The 15,273-nt window shown below is 58.1% G+C and overlaps 3 protein-coding genes across 3 annotated transcripts; 2 read left to right on the top strand and 1 right to left on the bottom strand.

The window, feature by feature from the left end:
- Window positions 1–30: 30 nt before the first annotated feature.
- Window positions 31–1,314, bottom strand: MRPL16 (mitochondrial ribosomal protein L16; the record flags this gene model as incomplete). Its single annotated transcript, XM_084207771.1, has 4 exons — window positions 31–563; window positions 656–804; window positions 900–965; window positions 1,233–1,314. 4 exons carry the CDS (start codon window positions 1,312–1,314, stop codon window positions 78–80), a joined length of 783 nt encoding a protein of 260 aa, XP_084063897.1. The 3' UTR covers window positions 31–77.
- Window positions 1,315–4,637: 3,323 nt separating this feature from the next.
- Window positions 4,638–6,638, top strand: LOC311155008 (membrane-spanning 4-domains subfamily A member 12-like; the record flags this gene model as incomplete). Its single annotated transcript, XM_084207891.1, has 7 exons — window positions 4,638–4,727; window positions 4,926–5,045; window positions 5,368–5,424; window positions 5,538–5,666; window positions 6,003–6,116; window positions 6,200–6,283; window positions 6,548–6,638. 7 exons carry the CDS (start codon window positions 4,638–4,640, stop codon window positions 6,566–6,568), a joined length of 615 nt encoding a protein of 204 aa, XP_084064017.1. The 3' UTR covers window positions 6,569–6,638.
- A 5,180-nt stretch (window positions 6,639–11,818) lies between these two features.
- LOC311155078 (membrane-spanning 4-domains subfamily A member 15-like) lies at window positions 11,819–15,104 on the top strand (the record flags this gene model as incomplete). Its single annotated transcript, XM_084207983.1, has 6 exons — window positions 11,819–11,983; window positions 12,183–12,302; window positions 12,503–12,559; window positions 13,279–13,434; window positions 14,806–14,925; window positions 15,038–15,104. 6 exons carry the CDS (start codon window positions 11,819–11,821, stop codon window positions 15,044–15,046), a joined length of 627 nt encoding a protein of 208 aa, XP_084064109.1. The 3' UTR covers window positions 15,047–15,104.
- Between the last annotated feature and the right edge of the window lie 169 nt (window positions 15,105–15,273).

The raw sequence follows: 15,273 nt of genomic DNA, 5'->3' as shown, positions 1-15,273 counted from the left end.
GCGTTCCCAGCTCCAAAACCCACTCCAGGCTCTTGTGGAAAAGTTTAATCCCGAAAAGAATCCCATCCAGCTTCTCCTCACACTCTGTGCTTCAGGAAAAACTTGCCCCAGTAGCGTCCCTTGAGCTGCAGGTCGTAGGGGCTCAGGTATTTCCTCATCCCCAACATATTGGAGGTCACCACACGCTCGAAAGTCCAGGGATTTTGGTTGTCCAGCCTCCTCTGCTCCTCCTCCCGCCGCATCTCCTGGAGGCTCTCCCGGCTGACGGCGACGGCCGGGAAGGGCAATTTCTGGGCCACGCGGTCGAGGAAGGGCCGCACCTCCCCGAACTCGCAGCGCCCGCCCACCTCCACCACCAGCCTGCCGCTCTTCACCGCCGTCACGTAGCGGTCGACGGGGCCCTTCCCTCCGCCCATCCGGTGTCCCAGGCTTTTCTTCGTCACCGACTTGTAGGGGGCGGGCACTCGCCACACGGCGAACATGGATTTGGGATCGATGTTGCGCCCGATGGTCAGGCGGATCATCTCGAAGTGGCCCCAGTGCAGGTACCCCCCGCCCAAAGCCTGTGGGGGGACACGGCGGGACAGCTCAGGGACACGCAATCCCGGCCTCTGGAATACTCCCCCCGCTCCGTTCCGTGCCTGTTCCCGCTCACCAGGATCCCGTACTGCCCCTGCGTGAAGTCGGTGGCCACCTGGGACGGGCCGCGGATGTCACGGAGCCGCCGGGGCTCCCGCCGGACCTTGGGCACCGCCGGCACCTTGTCCATGAACTTCAGCTTCGGCTTCTCGGGGATGGTGATCCCTGCCAGGGAACACCAGGATCAGGACCCCCGGGATCACACTGGGGAGTGCCCCCGCCCCCTTTTGCGGGGATCTCCCGCCGTTCATCCCCCTCACCGCTGTAATCCGGGGGCAGCGTCCACTTCTTCAGCCCCGCCCGGGGAACCGCGACGCCGCCGGGACCTGCGGGACAGAGCGGGGGGTCTCGGGCAGGGCCGGGAGGAGAGGGGAGACCCCGCGGGGCCTCTCCTTCCCGCTCTCAAGATCCCCCCAAGCCACTATAGCCCAGCCGGGAGTGCCACCAAGCCCTCGGTACCTCCCCGGTGTCAGTCCCCCGGCCCGCCCGAGCCCTCCCCGCCAGTCTCAGGCGCCCGAGAAGGTGCTCCCCGCCTTCTGAACCCCCTACAAGGCACGGGCGGCCCCTCGGAGCGCGGCCAAAGCCCCCCTGACCTCCCCCGGCCCGGAGCGGCCCCAGGAGCCGCCATCGCCACATCGCCAGGACACGCCGGAAGTGCCGCAAGGGCGCCGCCATTGGTCCGTCCTCTAACACGCCCCGCCGGCAGTCCGGCCGGGAAACGCGGCGGGAACATTAGTTCCGGAGGGAATCGCGGCGCATCCCATTCCCAGCCCCGTACCGGGCGGGGGTCGCCGGCGGGGGACATCCCCGAGGGTCGTGCTGGAAGTGGCATGGATGTGCTCCCAGCCTTTGTGCTGGGCTGGTGTGCTGGGTTTATGGGGCTGGGTTTCATATTCTTCCCAGCGGCTGGCACAGCGCTGTGTTTGGATTCGGGATGGGCGATCTGCGGCCGTGACGTCACAAAAGGGGTGAGCACTGGGGTGAGGTGGGGCTGTGATGTCACACAGGTGTCCCACCTGCAGCACTGTGACATCAGCACGGTGTCTCTACAGGACACGTGCCACCACCACGGCTCCCAGTGCGGCCACGATGGGACACGGATGAAGCCATGAGTTTCCTGCTCCCCTCGCTTGTCCTGCTGGTGGCCAGTACGGCCGTCCTGCTGGCCACCCGCATCTGGAAGGCGCGGAAGCGCCTCGGGAGCCGGGCCAGGGCGTCGCGGTGCTGCCGAGCGGCCCCGGGGGCTCCCGGTTCCCCCCGGGCTCAGGAGACCCCTCCCCACGGCCCGGCCGCCCCGGAGAGCCCCCTGTACATCCCCTGCGGCTGCGGCCCCTGCTGCACCCCCTGTGCCACAGCGGCCCGGGAGCTGCAGGACCTGGTGACGCCGCTGTGGCCCGAGGTGTCCTTCCCACGGGACTCAGAGATGTGGCAGCTGTCGTGGGAAGATCTGGAGCAGCTGCTGGAGCAAGGCCACCTGCCCTGCTGCGCCTCCTCACGCTCCTCCGGGAACCTCCATCCTTCCCGGAGCCTCAGCGAGAGCTGCCAGACTCCGGCGGGAGGAGACGCCAGGGACAGATCTCGCTGCTCCCTCACAGCCGCGGGCATGAGGAGAACCTGCTCGTCCTTGAGGATGCACGTGGCCAGGAAGAGCCTGGAAGTGAAGCTGAGAGCCCAGCCCCTGGCAGTGCGGCGTTCCCAGGAGCGGCTGGGGCAGGGGGAGGCCTCACTCCCTTCCTCCGAGAGCCTCCCCGGCTCCGAGAGCCCCGGCGGGAGCTGCCAGACCCCGGAGGTGGAGGAGGCCTCGGACAGGTCCTCCAGCTCCGCCGGATCGGCGGATATCAGCGGGGCCCGCTCGGCCCTGAGGATGCACGTGGCCAAGAAGAGCCTGGAAGTCAAGCTGGGAGCCCGGCCTGCTCCCGTGAGGAGCTCCCAGCGGCGAGCGGCACAGCAGGAAGCGTCCCGGGGCCGCTGGAGCCCGATCCACAGCTCCCACAGCTCCCACAGCGCTGCCGGGCGGCCGAACGGGAATGCCCCGCTCTCCAAGTCGGAGAAGATCCTCCAGAGGCAACGGGAGCTGGAGTTCCCCCATCTCCAGGGGACTCCTCCAAGCAGGATGAGGCCCCTGTTGGCAGCTCAGATGCTTCTGAGGATGCTCTGTTTTAAATAAACCGGCATGTCCCCAGAGCACCGAGTTTGGGCTGGGATGGGGTGTAGGCACACGGTTTGTGGAAACTGGGAGTGGGGCTGGGCCAGCCTCATTCCCAATGGGCACAGCTGTGGGAAGCAGGTGAGCAGCACTGACAGCAGTGAGCCATGGAGTGCCCAGGGGCACTGAGCGACCACCAAAGGGAGCAGAGGGCACACAGGGGCACTGCATCAACGTGAGGGGATGGAAGGCTGGGCTGACAAACAGGAGGGGCAGATGCCTGCAGCCTTCTGAGGGGGTGAGGTGTTGCTCTGGGTGCTCTGGAGCCTGTTGAAAGTGTGTGGTGACACTCTGCGTGGCCATCTCACTGTGACAAGAGGGTTCCTTCCTTCCCGGCAGCTGGCTTTGGATTCAGGATGGGAATGCTGAGGATCACACGTGGGTGCTTTGGTTGCTGCTGAGCAGGGCTTGCTCTCCTCATGGGCTTTCCATGTTTCCTGCTGGGAAAGGTGGGATGAGTGTCCAGGATGAAATCCCTGTGTCCCTGATGGGTGCAGGGTGGCAGTGAGGGCACCCTGTCAGCCCCACGGGTTTTCTGTCATCGCTCTGAGCTGGGTGACACCCCCAGCCCCAATTCCGCTTCTTCCCGCAGCTTCCAGCACGGGAATGTCCTGCTCTTGGCCAGAGGGCTCATGGCTGTGGCAGCAGGCCCTTTCCCTCCCTGTGGAATGTCCCTGCTCCAGGGAAATGGGGATCCCTCCCAGAGTCCCGGATTCTTCTCAGGATACACAGCTCTGAGCCTCCCTGTGAGCCCCGTGGTGGGATCTCTCCATGAGGGATTCCAAGCAGGGGGGTGTGGTGTTGTCCGGATCGGGATGGGATACAGGGGTGTCCTCCATGGATTTTGGGGTGCAGGGTGGTATTGTGTGTCCTTCTCATTCCCAGGCTGTTCATTATTCCCTGATTTCAGGTTTAATCCTTTGCCTGGAGCTCTTGGCTCCTTCTCCTCACAGCTGGACGCCCTAAAAATGGGGAATGAAGACAGTTTGGGGGGAAATTGTATGGGATCAGCGTGGGGGATCCCTTCTACTCCTCCCCTCCTGCAACAGGGGGCCGGGACATTCAGGCCCATCCGTTCCTGGGGAAGGAGATCCAGGGGAAATCGCGCCTGGGCAGTGCCCAGCTCCGTCCTGGGTGCCGCCCCTGCCCCCGCCCGTGCCCCCGCTCTGCGGGGAGGAGCCGCAGGAGCCTAATGGCCCTTGATGGATTTTTCTTCCAGGAATTCGCTGCGGGGTGGTTTGGGTTTGGTTTTTTTTTTTTTTTCGTTTCTTTATTTTTTTTTTCTCTTTCTCTTTTTTTTTTTTTTTTCCTCCCCTTTCTGCGCTCCTGTAAACACAGCGTGGAGCTGGAAGGAGCGGGAATGGGGGAAGTGGGGGGGGGGGGGACAGGCAGCGTGGGGAGGGGGGCGCTTTCGGAGAGAGGTGGCGCCCCGATTTCCTCAACTCCCTTGCGTGTGGGTTTGGGATGAGCAGCTCCTCCCGGCGGGGGGAGCACGGTGTCCTGGAGCCCTGCCCGGAACGGGGGGGCAACACTGCGAATTGCCCCGCAGAGCCAGGGGACCCCACGGAGCATCGTCCCACCCTACTTCCCGCCGCTCCCCGGGATCTGGGGGGCTGTCCCCTCCGTCCCCCCGTGTCCCCCGTGGGCTGGGCGGTGCCCCGGGGAGGGATGCCGCAGCCGCTGACGTCACGATGCTCAGCCAATGGGCGCGGGCTCTGGCGGGGTGGGGCGGGGGCGGCCCCGGTGGGGACCGGGACTGCTCCGGGGGGTCCCGGTGCCCCCCGCTCTCCTCATGCAGGGCATGGGGAGCCTCCGGCTGGGCAGCCGCGCCGTCATGTACACGGCGGAGACCCTGCCCAAGGGCAAGAACCGCGTCATGGGGGTGAGTTTGGGGGGCTCGGGGGGAGAAAGGCTTGGAAAATTCTCCCTCAGCCCATTCCCGGGGGATTCCTGCTGATCCCTCGGGGGAGTGCTGTGTGTCTGGAGAGGCGCTGGGATTAAGGCATCCCCCATCCCCAGGGTGGCTCTGTGGGCGGGAGGGGTTGAGTTGACCCCATTCCCACCCATTCCACTCTTCCAGACCATCCAGATTATGACGGGATTCCTGCACATTGGCTTCGGGATCGTCCTGACCACGCTCACCAATGTCTACACCTCTGTCTTCGTCATCGGAGAGATCCCTTTCCTGGGCGGTGTGTCGGTGTGTGCCAGGGGCTGGGACGGGATTCCCACCGGGAAAAGAATGCCTGGGGGGTGGGATGTGCACCAGGAAGGGAATCTCACCAGGGAACAATGCCCAGAGGGAAGGGAATCCTGCTGGAGGGATGCCAGCAGGTGGGACACCCATCGGAAGGGATGCCCACCAGGAATGATGCACCTGCGGCTCCCCAGGCCTTGGCAGCTGGGAAACAAGGGCAGGGGGGTCACTGTGTCCCCTGTGCCCTGTTAGTGCCACCTCTGGGCAGGTTTGGGGTGCTTGGGGTGCCCTCAGTGCCAGCCGAGCCCCGTCTCTCCTGCTGCAGTTCATCATCTCCGGGTGCCTCTCCATCGGCGCCGAGAAGAGCCCCACGGAATGCGCGGTGAGTTTTCCCGGGAGCACGCTGGGAGCGATCCCATGGGGTGGGTGAGGTGTCCCTCTGGGGTTTTGGGGGGAGTCTGCCACCCCCCCCCCAACCCCCCTGGGTGCCCACAGGTGAAGGGCAGCCAGACCATGAACGTCATCAGTGCCATCTTTGCTCTCCTGGGAATCGTGGCCTTCATCGTGGACCTCAACCTCAACGGGCTCTACCGCTCCAGCTTCAACTACTACAATCTCGTCCTGGTAAAATCCCACTTGGCAGAATTCCTGCCCCTGGGAATTCCCCTGGGGCCTTTCCTCCGGCCCTCCAGGGGTGTTGTGTCCTTTCCCAAATCCCTGTTGGGGTGGCGGTTTCTCCTCTGCCGGCGCGACCTATTTTCGGCTGGTACCTTGGGAGATGAGTCACCCCCTGGAAGCATCCATGAGCCGTAAAAACGGCGGCATGGAGGGCTTGGAGTGAGACCTTGGAGCTGGGCATGCAGAAGGAGGGGAAGGGGGAGCCACAGAACGCTGCCCTGTGTGGGATTCATCCTCCTGGGCACTGCTGGGGGGACTGATGGGGTTTTCCCCATCCTGGAGCTCGCAGGGAATGGGATTTCCATCGTGCTGCTCATCTTCACCATCCTGGAATTCTGCATTGCTGTGGCCACTGCTAACTTCTGGTGCCGGGCCACCCGCCTCAGCTCCAACGAGGTAAGATGGGGGGGTGGCAGGGATGGATCCCAAAAGCTGCATCCCATGATCCCAGTGTCTCCCATAATCCTGGTGTTTCCCAGGCCATGCTGATTGTCCCCAGTGCCACCCGTGTGGATCTGGCCGTGCCACCGGCGGAGCTGCCTCAGCCTCCCAGCTACAGCGAGGTGATCCAAGGAATAGCCTGGATAGGAGCAGAATCAGCATTGGGATGGCTCCTGGGATGACAGTCCCCATCCTGCTGCCATCACTGTCCCTACCCTGGGAAAATTTCCCACCCCAATCTCCAGGGAGCATCCCAGAGCATCCATCCCTCTGCTCTGGGAATGGGGAGGAGATCCCAAACCCCTGTGGGTGGTAGGTGCAGGGTGGGGGGAGGGGTCACCCCAAATCCTGCCCCCTTTCCAAAACACCTCCTGGTCTCTTTGCAGCTGGCTGCCCCTGAAGTCTGACATGGAGGATGTTGGAATGGGATCCTGCCTCCATCGCTCCTAAATCCCAGGGCTACGGCATCTTCCTCCCACTGTGCTGCTGGCTGGGATGTGCTGGTCCCCCCCAAAAGCCAGGGACACCCCCAAATTCCCTGCCCCTCTGGCCCTGGGCCTGGTCTGAGGGGCTCCACTTGCTGGCTGCTGTGGGAAGGGGCTTCTCCAGGGGGGAAATCTTGGGCAATTCCTGCCTGTAAATCCCTGGTGGGATGCTGGGGTTCGCTCATGTTGGGGTTCAGGAATTCCTGGTGGTTTGGAGTGACCCCGATGTGTGCCGGGAGCCGGGCGGGTCACCGGAGCATCTACCTCGGCTCATCCCCTGTTGGCTTCATTTTCTCTTGGGAATAAATGCTCTCTCCGGGCTTGTGTCTCCTGAATTTGGGAATTTTCAGCGTGGGAGCTACACTTCCCTCTCAGAGAGCTGCTGCCCCTCAGGAAAGAGGCTCATCCTGCCTGATCTAGGGATACTTGCTCTCTCCCGAGGGAATTCTGCCCTCCCCCCTGAACTCCTGGTACCTGCTTGCTTTCCTGGAGGGGAATTCTGCTCCCCATAACCCCTGGCACCTGCTCCCAAGGGAGTTTTGCTCCTCTAAACTCCTGGTGCCTGCTCTCCTGGGGGAACTCTGCCCCTCAAAACCCCTCTCCTGGGGGAACTCTGCCCCTCAAAACCCCTCTCCTGGGGGGAATTCTATCCCTCAAAACCCCTCTCCTGGGGGAACTCTGCCCCTCAAAACCCCTCTCCTGGGGGGAACTCTGCCCCTCAAAACCCCTCTCCTGGGGGGAATTCTACCCCTCAAAACACCTCTCCTGGCAGAACTCTGCCCCTCAAAACCCCTCTCCTGAGAGAATTCCATCCTCCTAAACCCCAGTAGCTGATTCTGAGGGAATTCTGTCCCCATAAAACTCCTCAGTTCCCGCTCACCTGAGGGAATTCTGCCCCTCTAATCCCCTTTCCTGCTGGAATTCCCCCCTCTAAACCAGGGTGCCTGGTCTCCTGAGGGAATTCTGCTCCCCAACCCCCCTCGCCCCATCCCGATCCAGCACGGTTCCGCTATATTTAGCTCGGCCGGAGCAGCCGGGCAGCCGGCGGCGATGCCGGTGACGCCAGCACATCCCGGTTCTTCTGCCGCCACCCGAGAAGCTGCCCCGGGGCTGGAGCTGTGCTGGGAGGTGACATGGGGACACCGGTGTCATGTGCTCCCTGTTCCCACCATCCTGGGTGGCCGGAATGGAGTTGTGGGGTGCTCCCAAACCTTATCCATGCAGCAGTTCCTAAAAAATTCTTTATTTTCAGGGAATGAAAAGGGCTCTGGGATCATTTTGAACAGGACCAGGTTTGTCAGCTCCGGACAAGCTCACTTATGGCTCCACCCCTAATTGTCCTGCATCTGTGGGAATGCTGGTGGATTTAACGAGTTGGTGATGAGCATCCAGCAGCATCGAGTTATTTAAGGAGCATCCCAGGTTCATGGAAATGGAAAGGTGGGATGGAGGTGAGGAAAGAGACCTCAGTGCTGATTTTTCCAAGGGGGGGGAGCACCTGGTGAGTTCCCAGTGCCCTGTGGGAGGATCCTCTTAATTTTTGGGGACAGGATCCCTCCCAGATTTCCCCTCCAGTGCCAGAGTGGGATCAGTGACCTCCTCCTTGAACATTCCTTTAGGTTTTGGGGTGATTTCAGTGTTTTCCTTCTCCTTTCCGCACTCTCTGACAATGCTCCGGCTGCTCAGCCAAAGCCTCATGGATTATTCACTCCCTGTCAGTTATTTCTGTTCCCAGCTCTGAAAAAATAATGAGCCTGATCAGTAGGAAAAGCCCCAGGGATTTGGGGAGCAGGATGAACAGGCTGCCTCTGCTCAGCCTGTGGCCACAGCCCATTACAGCCCCGGCTCCTCACCTGCGGCTCCGGAGCATCCCGACCTCTCCCAGCTCCACGGGGACCAGCACAATGCCATCCTGACTCCCATCCAAGCTCTGTGTTTTCCCAGTGTGGTGGTTTCTTGGGAGGGAGGCTTCCTCCTCCACCGGCATAAGGGTCTGTTTTCCTGGAGTACCCCAGTGTTTTGGTGTGGCTTTCCCTGAAAATGCTGGAGTAAGTGTTTAAGGCTCTATGGGACTATGGAGGTTTTAAATATATATTTTATTTCTAGGAGGGAATTTGTAGATCTAGGGAGAGTGGAGACTTCCAGGAGGTGGGAATAGCAGGTGGGAATAGCAGGACACAGAGTTTTCTGTCCCTGCTGGTGATGATCCCTAAGGAAAACCAAAACCCTTGGAGGAGCTGGAAAGGGGGGAACTGTGAGATGGACTGAAGTGTCCCAATGGCTCTTCCACTTGGGAAGAGAAGGATCCGGGGAGACCGTGGCAACCTTTCCAGCACCTAAAGGTGCTCCAAGAGAGCTGGAGAGGGACTTTAGAAGAGCCTGGAGTGCCAGGACAAGGGGGAATGGCTTCCCACTGCCAGGGCGTGGGTTTAGATGGGATACTGGGAAGAAATTCTTCCCTGTGAGGGTGGTGGAGTGTATTTCCCAGGGGAGCTGTGGCTGCCCCATCTCTGGAAGTGTTTAAGGTCCCATTCCAGGACTGCCAGCCGAAGTTGATGCTGGTGAAGCCTTGGAGAAATTTGCTGCAACTTTTCTGCAGCCTCAGGAGTTTTCCTGGGAATGAGCAGAACAAAGGCCGGAATGTCACGTGCAGGGGTTGATGGACACATCTGGGACAGTGTTTGGGAGCAATGTCACCGTGTCCCAAATGCCAGGTATGGATCACCCCAGCAGGCACTGATGCCCCCCCGCCCCCCCCAACCTCCTGCCTTCTTCCTGTTCCAGATTCCCTAATCCAGGATGAACACTGGGATGTTTAAAGCCAAAAAACCTGAAGCCTTTCCCAGAAAACATGACTTTCCTTCTGGAATCAATATGGAAAGAGCCCTGTGGGAAGCAGAAACACCTGGAAGCAAAGCAAAATGTTGACTTTTGGTATTTTTATGGGGATATAAAGTTAGTCCCAGGAAGCAGCAATTTTCTTTGGAGAGCTTTTCTCCATCGTAATCTATTTTCTTTGGAAAAAACCTCACAGATTTTGGGGTTGGAAAAAGAATTTTGGTTCCATCAGGCTCATAAATTTTGTCCTGTGCTGGTGGGAGGGAATTTGGGAGGGTCTTGCTGATCCCCCTGAGCATCCAGTCAGGTTTCCTCCATCCAAAACTTGCCCTAGAAAATAGGAAAATGAGCATTAAAATCCAAGGAATGTGTTGTATATATCTACAAAGCCAAAAATTCCTGCAAAGAAAAGGTTGGAAAGCTCCACCACCCGGCCCTGCTGCTTCCCTGCATCTGCTTCAAAGCTTCACCTCCTCTGGAATCTGCTTCCAAAACGAATCCTGACATCCTACCTTGGGCTCCTGCCATCCCCAGCTGGCCCTGGGTTAATTTAGGAAGGGGGAAAGTGCTTTTTTCCATGGATCACCTGCTCGAAAGTAGGGTTTGGGGGGGCTGAGGGCAGTCACGGCTGCTCCTGGCGGCAAGGCTGGAACTTGAGGAATGCTGTAGGAATCTGGAAAGGCGGATTTGGGAGGAAATCCACCGTGTTAGGGTGGTTTTGGCTGGGAATGTGAGCCGTGGATAATGGTGGAGGATACCCCCGGCTGCCTAAAGGCTAAAGAGGGGATCCCAGAATTTCCACGGGGGCTCAAGTGTTCCTTCCTGGGGCTGGAACAAGATCCCTGGGATTGTTTGGATTGGACTGTTGAGAGGGATGAGGCACCAACAGGAATTAAAGGCTCTGAGGCATCAGGAATGTGATGAAGAGGCTGAATCTCATCCATGTCCATGTTTTTCCTGGAAAGCCGTGCTGCCAGATGCAGCCCTTTACAAGGCCAAGTGCATGCTTCCATCAGGGATGCAGGATGGAGGAAGGCCATGGTGGGATGGAGGAATGCCATTGGAGCTGGGATGGAGACGTGAGTTGCTGCTCTTTGCTCTCCAGGTCTGTTCTTCCAGCTCTTTTTCGGGATGGGGTTTGGATGGGGTGTCCCATTCCCTGTTGTGTGGGAGCATGGGGAGGGCGCAGAATCCTGGAATGGTTTGGAATGGAAGGAACCTTAAGGATCATCCAGTTCCACGCCCCTGCCATGGGCAGGGACACCTCCCACCGGCCCAGGTTGTTCCAAGCCGGCGCCAGGGCTGGAAGCCGCTCCTGAACTCTGGAAGCGCGGCGCTTCCAAACGCGGCCTCTCAGCTCCCTCTAGAGCCAGAGAGAAGGAAAAAACTTCCAGAGGTTGCTCCACCAGCTCCTGAAATCGTCAGCTGGAGGGTCCTGTCCTTTCCCAGGCAGAGAGAGAGGTGTTGGGGTGATGCCAGAATCCTGGACCTAAAAATTCCCGTACCACCAAGAAATCCCTACCCTGCACACATCAGACATCCAGGAAACCTGGGGGGTCCTCCAGGTCAGCGTGGGGTATCCCAACGCTCCTGGAGGAAAGGACATGGCTGTTTTCTGGGAGGAGGGAGGGATGGAGGCAGGAAGGGGCCTTTGAATCCCTCGAGACGCCCTGGCCATGTGTGGTAGCTCCATTCCTGGCCTGAGCTCCCATTTCCCATCATAAATAAGAGCATCTCCTTTCCCTCTGAGCTCCCAGTGAAGATGGCCAGAGATCCCTGAATTCCTCCTGTGCGTGTCCTCAATGGTGACAAACCCACATGGATGGAGCGGGGAGAATTCCCAAAAATGGCAATAAAGGAGCTTCCTTTATAACGGGGTTTATGAAGTTTCCTATCTCAATGCAAGTTTTCCTAGGAAGAAGGCAGGGTTAGGTTATTAACACCTTGTTGGGTACCAAGCTAAGTGCAGGAGCGATTCCCAAACAAAGCATCCACAATTTGGGATGGAAAGGGGGTCTTGGAGCATCCTGAGGGAAAAGCATCCAACCCTTCCCGAGGCCACAGAGCCCAGGGAGGGGTTCCCTGTCCCTCCCTCCCTCTTCCTGTGCAGGATTTTGGGAGCCTCCGTTGGCAAAGCCACCTCATTGAGCAAGAGGGCCCTGACGAGAATTCCATGAGCGAGCTTCCCGCAGGGAGCAAAGGGCAGTGGGAGCGTGTCCCTGCCTGGCCGGCACCTCCCGGGGATTTTGGGCAGCAAAGAGACCACAGCGAGGAGGAAGAGGAGGAGGAAGGCACCTGGGAATTCCTTCAGCTTCCTGTGCTCGTTCCCGGGCCATGGCGGCCACCACGGTGACCGACGCCGGCAACGTGAGGATCATCACGGAGGTGATCCCGGCCACGGATCCCCGGGCAGCCCAGCTGGCCTCAGGCTCCCAGGCACCTGCCAGGACCTCATTCCAAACACAAGGCTTCCGGAGGGCTCATCCCAAGGTGTTGGGGGTGAGACACGGCCTTCCGGGGCCCAGCAGGGTTTGGGGATCCACAGGGATCGTCCTGCTGGACGCTCTCCCTGGCTGGGTGGAGGGGATGTTGGGACAGGTGCCTCTCCCAGTCCTTTCCCGGCACTGTGACATGGGATTGGGGTGGGATGTGTCTCACAGTAACGGGATCAGGATCCCTCTCCCTCACCCTTACCCAGACCATCCACATCTTCGCTGGAATTGTCCACATCTGCTTTGGGATCATCCTGACACTGTCGGAGCACAGGAACCCTTCCCTCCCTGTGGCCAGCGGGATCCTCTTCTGGCTGGGGATCCTGGTAAGCTGGGACGAGGACATGGGAATCTCTGGGAATCCTGATGGACTGGGGACAATATCCCAGGGTCACCAGGTCTCCAGTGACCGTTTCCTCCCACATTCTGGGGTGTTTGTGCATCCCTGAACCCCAGTTCCCACCAGGAAGGGTGCCAGGGAAGGGTGCCTTGCTGCTGACACCAATTCCTGCTGCTTTCCAAGTAGCTCCTGGTCTCGGGCTCGTTGCTGGTGGAAAGTGAAAGGAGAGACAGCCCTGCGCTGGTAAGATCCAGGCTGGGAGGGACAAGGTGTCCCCCCATTCCTTATGTCCTTTCCAACAGCTGCCACGACCCTTTCACAGCCTGGATTCATCCCACGGGATCCACAGGCCAGTCTCCCCCTCGGGAAGTGCCCAGCTCTCCCACACAGAGCACAGCATGGGGGTCGGGGTCACTGTGGGATGAGGGGAAAAAAGGTCCAAGGAGACCCTCACGGCCTTTGGAATCACTGTGGGATGAGGGGAAAAAAGGTCCAGGAGACCTTCATGGCCTTTGGAATCACTGTGGGATGAGGGGGATGAAAGGTCCAGGAGACCCTCATGGCTTTGGAATCACTGTGGGATGAGGGGGATGAAAGGTCCAGGAGACCCTCATGGCCTTTGGAATCACTGTGGGATGCGGGGGATGAAAGGTCCAAGGAGACCCTCATGGCTTTGGAATCACTGTGGGATGAGGGGGATGAAAGGTCCAAGGAGACCCTCATGGCTTTGGAATCACTGTGGGATGCGGGGGATGAAAGGTCCAAGGAGACCCTCATGGCTTTGGAATCACTGTGGGATGCGGGGGATGAAAGGTCCAAGGAGACCCTCATGGCTTTGGAATCACTGTGGGATGCGGGGGACAAAACTGGGCAGCTTCTCCAGGAGATCTCTGATCCCGGTTGGATAATCCCTGTGGGAAGCAGCCCTTCCCGGGGTCCGTGTCACCGGGTGCTCCCCACAGGTCAAGGCCTGCTGTGTGGTCAGCGTGGGCGTTGTCCTGGGCACGCTGGCGGCCACCGGGATCCACGGCACGGCCATCACCCGGATCGTGCCCGGCTGCGGGAAGCCCAAGCCCTTCCAGGCCCGCCCGGAATGGTGCCTCCACATGGAGAGCAAGGTACCGACAGCCGGGAGTGCGGGAGTGCCGGGGGAATCCCAGTCTGGGCGGGGTGTTCAAGGATCCTGGTCCTGTTCGGGCGGTGCATCCCAGGATATTCCCGTGAAAAACGCCAATCGCTTGTTTTTAAAAAAGTTTAGTAGTAATAAAATGGTTATAAAATAGTAACATAATTGGAGTAATAAAAATTTGGACAATTAGGATTAGGACAATACGAGACAATAAGAACAAAGAGTTACAGACGGTCCAGGTACATTTCTCTGGGCAAAATAAGCCTGAAAAAGGACCCACGTTAACAGAGGATTAACCCTTAAAAGCAATAGCCTGTTGCATGTTCATACACTTCATACATGGTGCATAAATTCCATTGAAACACAGGATTCTGTCTGGTCAGTGTCAGCTTCTTCCTCTTAATCCTGATGGCTAAGAGGGGAAGGAAGAAGTTTGTTTCTTCTGATAATGGAGCAATAAATTCTTTTTCTCTGAAAGATTTTGGTGTCCTGTAGCAGCTATCTCGGTGTGAGTACCTCATTCCTCTCTTTTAAAAAAAGCATCTTACATAGCATTGTTTCTATTTTAACATTATGTTATAACCTAAAACTATATGTGAAAAATGGGTATTTTATGATTGGCTTTTTGCAAATACTAAAATGAATATTATGTGTGTTGTGTTGGAAAGTAATGCTGTATTAATTCTCTTAAGTAGTGTGGTAAATAGCTTTAGGTTATAACAAAATGTATAAATAGAAACAATGCTATGTAAAATACTTTTTTTTTTTTCTAAAGAAAGGACTTGCAGTGAGGTAGCAGTCACAGGGCACCGAAATCTTTCAGAGAAAGAGAATTTATTGCCCCGTTATCAGTAGAAACGAACTTCTTCCTGCCTCCCTTGGGCAGGATGATGCTGTCAGGGTTAAGAGGAAGAAGCTGACACTTATCAGACAGAATCCTGTATTTGGATGGAATTTATGCATCATGTATGAAGTGTATGAATATGCAACAGGCTGTTGTTTTTAAAGGTTAATCCTTTATTAACGGGTGTCCTTTCTCGGGCTTATGCTGCCCTGAAAAAGGTACCCGGACGTCCATAACTCTTTGTTCTTATTGTCTCATATTGTCCTAATTCAAATTGTCCAAATTATTATTATTCTAATTTTATTACTATTTTTATAACCACGTTATTACTATTAAACTTTTAAAATTTTACAAACAAGCGATTGGCGTTTTTCACATTTCTTTAACACACTACTTAGAAAGTTACGCTGTATTAATTTTCTTAACACGACACATATAATACTCATTTTTAATATTTGCCAAGAGCCGATCACAAATCACGGATTTTTCACGTTCCCCTTCTCCTCCTCCTGGCAGATGCTGAGCAACGGCCTGGATTCCATCTTGGTGCTGCTCGGCCTCCTGGAATTCTGCGTGGCCGTGGCGGTGCTGGCCTTCGGGCACGACACGCTGCGGCAGCACACATACACCCCGCTGGTGAGGGAGGCGGCAACCCCGCTCAGCCCGCCAATGCCGATCCGCCCCCGTGCGGTCGTTCCCGCGTCCCTCCCGCACATTTCCCTGGATTTCCCTGTTTTTGCTTTCCCAGGCGCTGTAGCCACGGCCCTGGCCCGCACGTGCTGCCGCCCCCGCTACCGGAGACCCCTGGGATGCCCTCAGCGTGTTCGGCCCCCAATAAAGGCCTCTCCCCCAGCCCAGCCCGCCCGTGTCTCCGGGGGTTACTCGGGGTGCGGGGGGGGCTCGCCCCGGGTGTGTTTGGGGCAGTTCGGCCGGTCCCGGTACCGGCGGACACGGTGGTGGGCGGTGCTGCCCGGCACAAAAATG

The sequence above is a fragment of the Fringilla coelebs genome (assembly GCF_963513975.1).
Source record: "Fringilla coelebs genome assembly, chromosome: 6".
Taxonomy (NCBI): domain Eukaryota; kingdom Metazoa; phylum Chordata; class Aves; order Passeriformes; family Fringillidae; genus Fringilla; species Fringilla coelebs.
Note: the sequence above shows the minus strand (reverse complement) of the source record. Positions and strands in the feature narration are given on the sequence as shown.